The following is a 9489-nucleotide window of genomic DNA, read 5'->3' as shown; positions in this document are numbered from 1 at the left end:
AGTGGAATTTGCTGCCAAGGAGTGTGGTGGAGTCTCCTTCTTTGGTGGTCTTTAAGCAGAGGCTTGACAACCATATGTCAGGAGTGCTCTGATTGTGTTTCCTGCTTGGCAGGGGGTTGGACTCGATGGCCCTTGTGGTCTATTCCAACTCTATGATTCTATGAACCTACTATGCAACATTAATAATAATAATAATAATAATAATAAATGTATGCAACAATTGCTTTATTGTTAACAAAGGACTAGATAACATACAGCAAGCATGTACAGATTGCTTTCGCAATGATCCGAATAAACATTTAGGAAAATCCAAAACGCAAGTCAGAGCAAAAAATAAAAGGTCACATAACTAGAAATTAGATGACAGTTACAAAAGAGAAAGGATACAATATATTAAAAGATCAGGCAGATGCAGTAAGAAATCTGTATTGTTAGGTAGGTGTAATAAAGCATCTGTAGAAACACAGGAAAGCATTTATGTTACATAAATATTTGAGATCTTTGGTGAATGAAGATGCATATGAAGTCTCACCCAAAACAAAGCAACATCCACACAAGACTCTCAAAAGGGTCCATGTAGATCATTCAGAAATTTCCCAACGTACCAGTCATCTCTTTCACAAAATGCAAAAAAATTAAGTGGAATACCAGAGATTGATCACTAGATTTCCACCACTAAGTACAATACAAATTAGCTTTTCTGATGCTAAGACTGATCTCTGTGCTGCTCTGCCACTAGGGCCATACAAGGTGTACATTTTTCAAATGTGTAGAGTCAACTCTGTGGCTAAAAGTAACCTGAAGTAACTCTGAGTGAATTCTTAAATATATTGAGCTCATCTCAGTATCATCATTTACATGAGATATAAATCTGTGGCATAACGTTAATGTATTTAAAAGTAAGATTTCAAGCAAATAAACAAGATGTATAATATAACTTACCAGATTTTCTAGTAAATGAAAAGGCAAAAGGAATGTTTGAAAAACTCTTGTTTTCCTTAGTATTCTGAGGACTGGAAGAGGGGGAGACCCTTTCATATGGAAACAAAATGTTACTGCATGTTTAAAGTGATTATTTTATAGATGAACCACCACTATTTAATGACAGAGAACCCTATTATGAAATGATGCAATGTCATTGATTGGTTCAGAAATGTGATTCTCCATTAACATCAATAACATTTTCGTTATAAGTGGTTAGGTTTGTCGATGCCTTTTTGATTTCTATCACATGGACGAGCTCATCACACAGAACAATCGCTCTTTAAGATTTTATAACGGTGCCTTCAAGTACTAAATCAACACACATAATTATTTCTGGTTTAGGTTGAACATGCCCATTATAGTGATTTCATCATGAAGCAATATGATATATTGGGCTCAGTTTTTTGTTTTAATGAAAACCTTTAAAAGTGCAACTTCCTAAATTATTGAATTTACCCCCGCCATTAAAATGTAACTATATATAATCAAAGATAGTACACTAATCTACTAATACAGGTTGCAGACAAAGTATTCATAATTTTTTTTTAATAAAAAGAAAAGGTCTGGAAGGAACACCTAAGAAAAGAGGGAGAATAATGTGAGCTATGCATAATAGTGCACACCTCAATGAAGTTCTAGACATCTTCTCCAGTACTGGTTCAGTTTCCCCACATTTAGCCACTGTAGCACATCAACTAAGCATTATATAATGGCTGGATATTAGCCATTTGTATAGAACTGAAAATTGGATCACAGGACAAGGTTTTGGATACTGCAGTTAAAATTGTACTTTTCATTTCTGAGCAACCTAAGATCCACAAATAACAATCCTACATCAATGAATTTGTTAACTCTAATAATAAGGGACCTTCAATTTATCACCAGCAAAGCATACTAGAAAGTTGAAGCAGGAAAAGTAGCTTGATCAACCAGTTGTATTTCCAGTTGCCATTAGTCACATCATTTGAAAAGATGAAAATAAGGTTAGATTAATGTCAGGTCAAATACTACAATGTGCCCAGCTGACAGGTTAATTTGTTTCTTTAGAAGATGTGACCACGGCTTAGAAATAACTGTTGGAACCAAAAAGGTCAAAATGATTTTGAGAAAGGCAGAAATGAGGGCTCTTCTCCATAGGAAAAATAATTTCTGTGAAAATATATGCTATTACTAAGACAAACAACAATACTGATATAGGTTAAGGGCTCCAGTGGGTCAATGTACTCCCTGTGAAGCCAGTTTATTTTGATTGGGCTGCAGAAGGTACCAAAAACCCCTAAGCAAAAGATACTGCAAAGAAGAAGAAAAAGCATTATTCAGGTACCATGTTCTGAAACTCATTTTTTTTCTACTAAATATTATTATTATATAACAAGTGATTCTTTTTCTATTGTATCTTACCATCATTGCAATAGCCACAAAACTCTATAAAGTGGGCATAATAATTTAGACTATACTGGACAAACATTAAAACTATGCTTATGATTTTTACTTGTTATTAGAAAATAAGGAGCAGGGCTTTACAAATAATGGAAAAAAGAGAGAGGTGTAGGAGAAGCTTGATAAAGGATGAGATTCAGAGTACCACTTATACATCCTCCATTCATTATAGTGAGGTTTGCAGGAAAAGCTGCCCTTGGCAATTGATTCCATAGATATCTGAAGGTGAACTATTTTGCAAAACTAAGAATTATATTTAAAGAAAGGAATGTGAAAATTGGCTGGGGGAAATCTGGTACCACACACAAAGGAAGCATCTGTACAATGGACATTATAACATGTTTTGAAAGCAGACACAGAAAAAATGCCAATCAGGTAGAATAATATCATAAACAAGATCGGTAAATCTGAACCTTTTTTGTTTGTTAGTAAGGTTTATGAGAACCTACTCATCAAGTTATCTACAGCAGCCAATATTCTCTAGATTCCCTTACTGGATGAACTTATTCGGGGGTAACACTATTATGGGTGAATAAGGAGAACAATGTAAGAATATACAGTAATACATAGCAGGATTACAAAAAACAAAACGACCCCCCCCCTTTCTTGAGTTAATTCACTCCATTAAAGATATTTCCAACAGTGTCTCAAGAATACCTTCTTGAATGGCACAGTTTCAGGTACCTATCAATTATATACAGTATATTTATATCTATATAAATTATTCTGCAACCAAAAAGAATTGCTCTCAGAAAATTACTATGGTGTTTTAGCACAAGTTCAGATGGGAAAGTACAGCGCAGAATTCCATGCAGCCATAGCAAACAGAGGAGCTCTCTTTTATCCTGTTTTACAGAAGGTGTTCACAAAACCATTCTTCGAACTCCACATTCACAGCAGAATTTTGCAGATTCCACCGGGTATTTGGCGCCGCATTCGTAACAGAATTTTGGTAACTGTGCAGGTGAATTTCCCTCATTGCTTTTTGAACTTGCTCCATTGACAGAAGATGAGCAGTCTCCACTGTCATATCCAGTTCTTCATCAATTCATTGAACATTCAAAATGGAGAACATTATAGAGATTAGATAAATGTTAATAGTTTATGCGTGATTTGCAAAGCATTCATTCTGACCTTTCCCTTACAATAGTTCTTCAGTAACATATCATTCCAAAAACATGGCCTTCTTACTAGAAAATAAAATAAAATCCCACAATACTTCCTTGCTGGATTATACAACTCAAACACCATGCTAGCACTGGAGAACCTTAGGCCAATGGAATAAACTGAAGGAATCAAATTAATAGGCCCTCGTGTCAAATCTAAGGGCCCAATGGAACACGAAATAGAAGTTCCTTGATCAGGATATTCTGTACTTCTTGCAATGCTAACTGGAAACCTCATTAGTCTCCCTTGTAAGATCAGGAAGTTAAATTCAGTATGCCTTCCATGCTATTTCAGCTGATATAAAGCCATTCCCGTTAAATGACTACTAGCTGCCCTAATCTGCCCCTCTACAGAAAGGTTACACCATCTCTTCCCAGAAAACAGTCCTGATTTTTAAAGCAATCCTGTGGGAAAAGATATGGAAGGGTCTGGATCGTGTCATATCTAGAAGGGACATAAAGGACACAAGTAAGCTCAAATTCTGTGGGCATTGGAGTAGGGCAGAGAATAGAAGTCCAAGGTGCTATATATAAAGCAGAGGCAGATGCTAGCAGTTAACCTCTGAGCCTCTTAGAATATAATAATTATTGCATTTGTTAATTTCCTGCCTTTCCCCCAGAACCAGGACTCAAGGTGGCATACAGGAACATGAATAAAACACAGTGATGTAAAAACATAAAAGACAGGTAGCTTCAAATTAAATTAAACTATGATAGAATAAAAACAATATAAAAAAGAAAACTATTAACATGCAGATAGTAAAAAATAAAAAAGCACAGAACTATTAAAATCATTTTACTTAAAAAACCGTCAGTTCCCAAAAGCCTGTTGGAATAAGGTCTTCATTTGCGGGCGGAAGAACAAGGAGGGAGTCTAGCCTCTCTAGGAAGGGAGTAGCAAAGTCTGGGAGCAGCCACTGAGAAGGCCCTCTCATGTCCCCACCAAACATGCCTGTCATTCTTTTAAGTCTTCCATTCTAAGGCCAGTTGTCTTATCCTTCAGTATTTATTTGTGGTGTTATCCCCTCCCCCCCCAATCAAGTGTCTAGGATGGATTGTTTTTTTAAAGTGTAACTGCAACACCCCCACAACAAGACATTAATCTTCAGATATATGGAAGCTGTAAATACTTCCAGAAAGGCAAAAATCATGAATTACCTGTTTGAGTAGTTTTCGGTACTATAAGCTTTTCTTTTGTTTGCCATCATACCTATACCAGCATTCCGTGCCACGTTAGTAGGTGCAACTGTCCGTGATTTCATGGACCCTCTAAAAGATAACAGTAATTCAGTCAATTAGGCAGAATTTTGAAGCGAGCAAAAGCTTAGGGTATGATACAGTGTCAACACACAATAAGCTGCTGTGCAGACAGAGGTCTCTCTGGATGTAGCAGGGCTTCCAGTGGGGACTGGTGCTTGGGGTGTGAAGGGAGGCATTAGGGTTCACTGACCATCCTAAACAACGAATTGGCTCTGACAACAAGTTACACTGGGATCAACTGCAGTAGGAAGTTCCCTCCCAAAGGTGTGCTGTCATTTAGTACTGTCACTGGTGTCATCACGATGTCAGGTGATTGACAGGTGGCTGGCCCCACCCACCTGTCAAAATGGCACCCTGGGTGGAGAGGTTGGGATCTGGCCTGCCAGATGGGAATAGTTTTCCACCTTTGATATGCAAACGTTTGCTATGTTGAATTATCTGGCTCTGATCCCAAATTCTAGAGGTGCTTAGATGTGTGCATGAAATTCAATTTCTGCAGGCTTCCCCATTAACTTCAGTGGGGAAGAGGCAGTTCCAAGCATTCATCTCCATGTTCAGAGCAGTTTACTACTAACAGAAGTGAACGGGGAAGCTCTTGCACATATGGGCTCCAGCGGGCAGGTGATTGCAGCTGCTAGTCTGGTTCTGTTTTCTGGTTAGATAATTACCCACAAACTAAACTGTCATATACACTGAAGTCTCTCATGGGTGTTTATTTAAACCAATTCCAGGTTCAGTAGCTTGACGTACTGTCCAAAGATAAAAATCTCTACTTTAGATTTGGTTCTTCTCCTTTAAACAAGAACAGACTTAAAACAACAAAGGAGAAATGGGAAAACAAAATTCGGCTAAATGAGAGGGCAGAAGTCAAGCAGCCCCAACCAAACACTATACTAAATTCAAAATACACTAGAGCCACATACATATTCTGCATAGCATTCTTTTAATTGTCACGCACTGTCTCATATCAGCAGCAATTAAAAAACAATGTCTAAAATTATTTTCAAATATAAGCCCTAAACCCTATTGCTGCTAATACGTTTATCTGCTTTTCATGCAGAGATCAAATACTGCCACCTAGAGTACAAGAGAAAAATATGCAGTTGTTTGGGGCCATTAGCCCAAATTAGCATTGACTATTGATATCAAGAGCTTCCTGCTGATGTTCCTCCATTGCTTCTACCACACAAACATTCAGCAACAAGAGTAATCGCAATACACAGAATATATTGATTGACACAGCGCCTGAGAATCTGTGTGAGACAACCTAGTGATTTTCAACAAAATATTATTGTGCTGCACAGGTTGTCCCTGTATTTATAAAATTCACTCTTTTACATAGAAACCATCACGAAGGACAAAGTATTCAAAGGTGTTTATTAAATACTATGCGTACAGTGTTAACTGTGCACTTACCCTGTTTGGGGGCTTGTTCTTGTTGAGTTTTTATGAGCTGGAGACAAACTTTGGATTTTAGTTCCCACTGGCCCACTTGTAGACAGAATTTTATTTGCAGGTGTACCTTTTTGAATAAACACGGAAACATCATTTCTGTGCTTAGCAGCTTTACTTTATTCTTACTTCACGTCATGAAACTACATGCGATGAGGGAGTTTCTGTGACTTGATACCCTGAATTAAGAGGAGATGTCAGAGCTGACAAATGGGATTGCAGCTGCAGTACTGCTGGGTGGGTGGGTGTTATCCTCCTCCCCAGTACAGTTGTACCTTGAAAGTTGAACAGAATCCGTTCCGGAAGTCCATTCAACTTCCAAAATGTTCAGAAACAAAAGCGCGGCTTCTGATTGGCTGCAGGAAACTCCTGCAGCCAATCGGAATCCATGAAAGCCCCATCGGACGTTCAGCTTCCAAAGTACGCAAACCAGAAGTCACTTCCGTGTTTGCAACGTTCGGGAGCCAAAATGTTCAGGAACTAAGCTGTTTGACCTCCAAGGTACGACTATATGTATTAGTCCTAGTGAAGTACAGTGGTACCTTGGGTTAAGTACTTAATTCGTTCCGGAGGTCCGTTCTTAACCTGAAACTGTTCTTAACCTGAAGCACCACTTTAGCTAATGGGGCCTCCTGCTGCCGCCGCGCCACCGGAGCACAATTTCTGTTCTTATCCTGAAGCAAAATTCCTAACCCAAGGTACTATTTCTGGGTTAAGTGGAGTCTGTAAACTGAAGCATATGTAACCCAAGGTACCACTGTACCTTAATTGTGAGTCTCCCCAACCTTCCCCTGCTGTAAATAAACAGCAACTTCAGGATAGGCAGATTTTGACCGAGAAAGCAGCAAAGCTGGGCCAGTGGGGAGAGGAAGCATTGGCCAATTGAGGCAGAGAGAAATGAAGTCCAGAGTTATTCACTATAAAGAGCACCGAAGTGACCCTGTAACTGCCTAGTATCATCTTAGCCGGGCAACCATGGAAGATAATGACTTGCCCAGAATTATCCAGAAGACTTCAGGCTGTGTGGGGGTTATGAACATAAAAATACTTTTTCTGTATTAGAAAAAAATACAGTTCTAGTTCAGCATCCTATTTTTCATAATAGCCAACTAGATTTCAAGCCAGGTTTCCCCATCCAAACCCAAAGCTCTATGCAATAGAACATGCTGACTCATTATTCAGGAAGCAAATCAATACCACAAGCAAGGCTAGCTGCCCTACAAGTCATAATTTAATGTATTTTACAGTAGCCATGCAAATGTTTAAAAATAAATCTGTCTGTTTTCCAGCATTCCCCACTGTTTGATACATCATCTTCCTACCCAATCACTGAAATGTTCATCTCAAGTCAGGACGAACAAGCATCATAGTTTCTTTGTGTAGTTTTAAATGGCTACAAGAAGCAGCCACAACAGGCACCGCAAGAAAGCAAGAGAGGCAATGTACCCTGTCTCGAAAGCGTAGCTTTTTCTCATCTCCTACTCTCCTAGCGGTAATACTTCCTTAGTAACAGGCCTGAAAGCACTGCACAATTGTTTTCAAGATTCTAGGTAAAGGTAAAGGGACCCCTGACCATTCGGTCCAGTCGTGACTGACTCTGGGGTTGTGGTGCTCATCTCGCTTTATTGGCCGAGGGAGCCGGCGTACAGCTTCCGGGTCATGCAGCCAGCATGACTAAGCCCCTTCTGGTGAACCAGAGCAGCGCACGGTAATGCCATTTACCTCCCCGCTGGAGCGGTACCTATTTATCTACTTACACTTGACGTGATTTCAAACTGCTAGGTTGGCAGGAGCAGGGACCGAACAACGGGAGCTCACCCCGCCGCGGGGATTCGAACCCCTGACCTTCTGATCGGCAAGTCCTAGGCTCTGGGTTTAACCCACAGCACCACCCACATCCCTTTTTCAAGATTCTACATCTCACCTTTAAAGCAATAAAATAAATCTTTCATCTTTTAAAATGTGATGACTGAGAAGAGCACAAAGAGTTTATCAACAGTATGCAGCCTCAAAGCATTCACTCAATCACCTTCTGGTTATACTATACATAGTTGAGCCACTGGTCTACCTAGCTCAATAGTGGCTACACTGACAGGCAACAGCTCTCCAGGGATGTCTGCACATATCAGAGATTAATCCTGCTACTGAACTCTGTAGCAACATTTGCAAGTAAGAAGCTCCATGGGAAGGTGTATATCATTGGCCTTCTGTTTCAACTTGAATTTTTTCAGCCATGAAAATAAACACCAATAAACCATGGGAGAGCTGGGGTGGGGAAACCAGATGTGGTTGGTTTGCAATTCCCATTAGCTTCTGTCCGTATGGCCAAATGCCAGGGATAATGGGAGGTGCAGACCAACAAACTCCTGAAGACTACAGAAGTTTGCATGCACATTGCAATGGCTTGGGTCCTTGATTCACATAAAGTAATGGCTGCAACAGCCATCTGTAGACATCTTGTACCAAGGATTCCTCAACCCCCGGGAACAGAGAAAATGGGGTGGCAGGAAAACTGTGTTCCATTCATGGAAAGAAAATCAGGATCCAAGCCATTATATCTGTTAGCCTTGAGGCAATATTTATTCATGCATTCCTGATAGGCAACTACAAGAACAATTTTGTTGACATTACTTGGTTGTGGTAAGCGTGATGAGGCTGGTGGTGTTATTCCTGATGGAGGCATCTTCTTTACTGATGGCGACTTGTACTGAAACAGACACAAAAACCAGTCACTGAACAGCTCAGTCATACAGTTCCATGTCTTGAAATACTGTAATGATCAATAGCTCTGTATCTCATGGGGTGTTTGCAAATGTACCATAAAAATAGGGTTCGAAATGCTGTGGTTTTTTCACTTCATCCAGGAAAATCTAGCGTCTACTCACCTATTACTATGAAAAGAACAATGTACGTACCAGATATTCCAATGCTGATTTAAGTAAAGGCTGAGTGATCATCTTTTTATATGTTCGTAAGAAAATGAAAGCTGTGCTGGATCAGGCCCAAGGCCCATATCATCCAGTACTCTGTTCTCACAGTGGCCAACCAAACATTCCTGGGAAGCCCGCAAGCAGAACCTGAGTGCATCAGAGCGCTCCCTACCTGCATTTCCTAGCACCTGGTACACACAGGCATGATTCTTATAGTGGAGGTAGAACACAGCCATCATAGCTAGCAGCCATTGATA

At 39.7% G+C, this 9489-nt stretch overlaps 1 protein-coding gene across 1 annotated transcript in view; it reads right to left on the bottom strand.

Moving 5' to 3' along the window:
• Nucleotides 1-208: 208 nt before the first annotated feature.
• Nucleotides 209-9489, bottom strand: part of ZC2HC1A (zinc finger C2HC-type containing 1A) — a 31349-nt gene continuing 22068 nt past the window's right edge. The window contains exons 6-9 of the mRNA XM_081205044.1: nt 8934-9009; nt 6267-6372; nt 4749-4859; nt 209-3462 (exon numbers count right to left, since the gene is read on the bottom strand). Of these exons, the coding sequence (XP_081061170.1) occupies nt 3288-3462; nt 4749-4859; nt 6267-6372; nt 8934-9009 (468 nt within the window). The 3' untranslated portion in view covers nt 209-3287. The remainder of the gene's footprint in view (nt 3463-4748; nt 4860-6266; nt 6373-8933; nt 9010-9489) is intronic.

This window comes from Podarcis bocagei (assembly GCF_964188305.1).
Source record: "Podarcis bocagei genome assembly, chromosome: 8".
NCBI lineage: Eukaryota > Metazoa > Chordata > Lepidosauria > Squamata > Lacertidae > Podarcis > Podarcis bocagei.
This window is presented reverse-complemented; position numbering and strand designations above follow the sequence as displayed.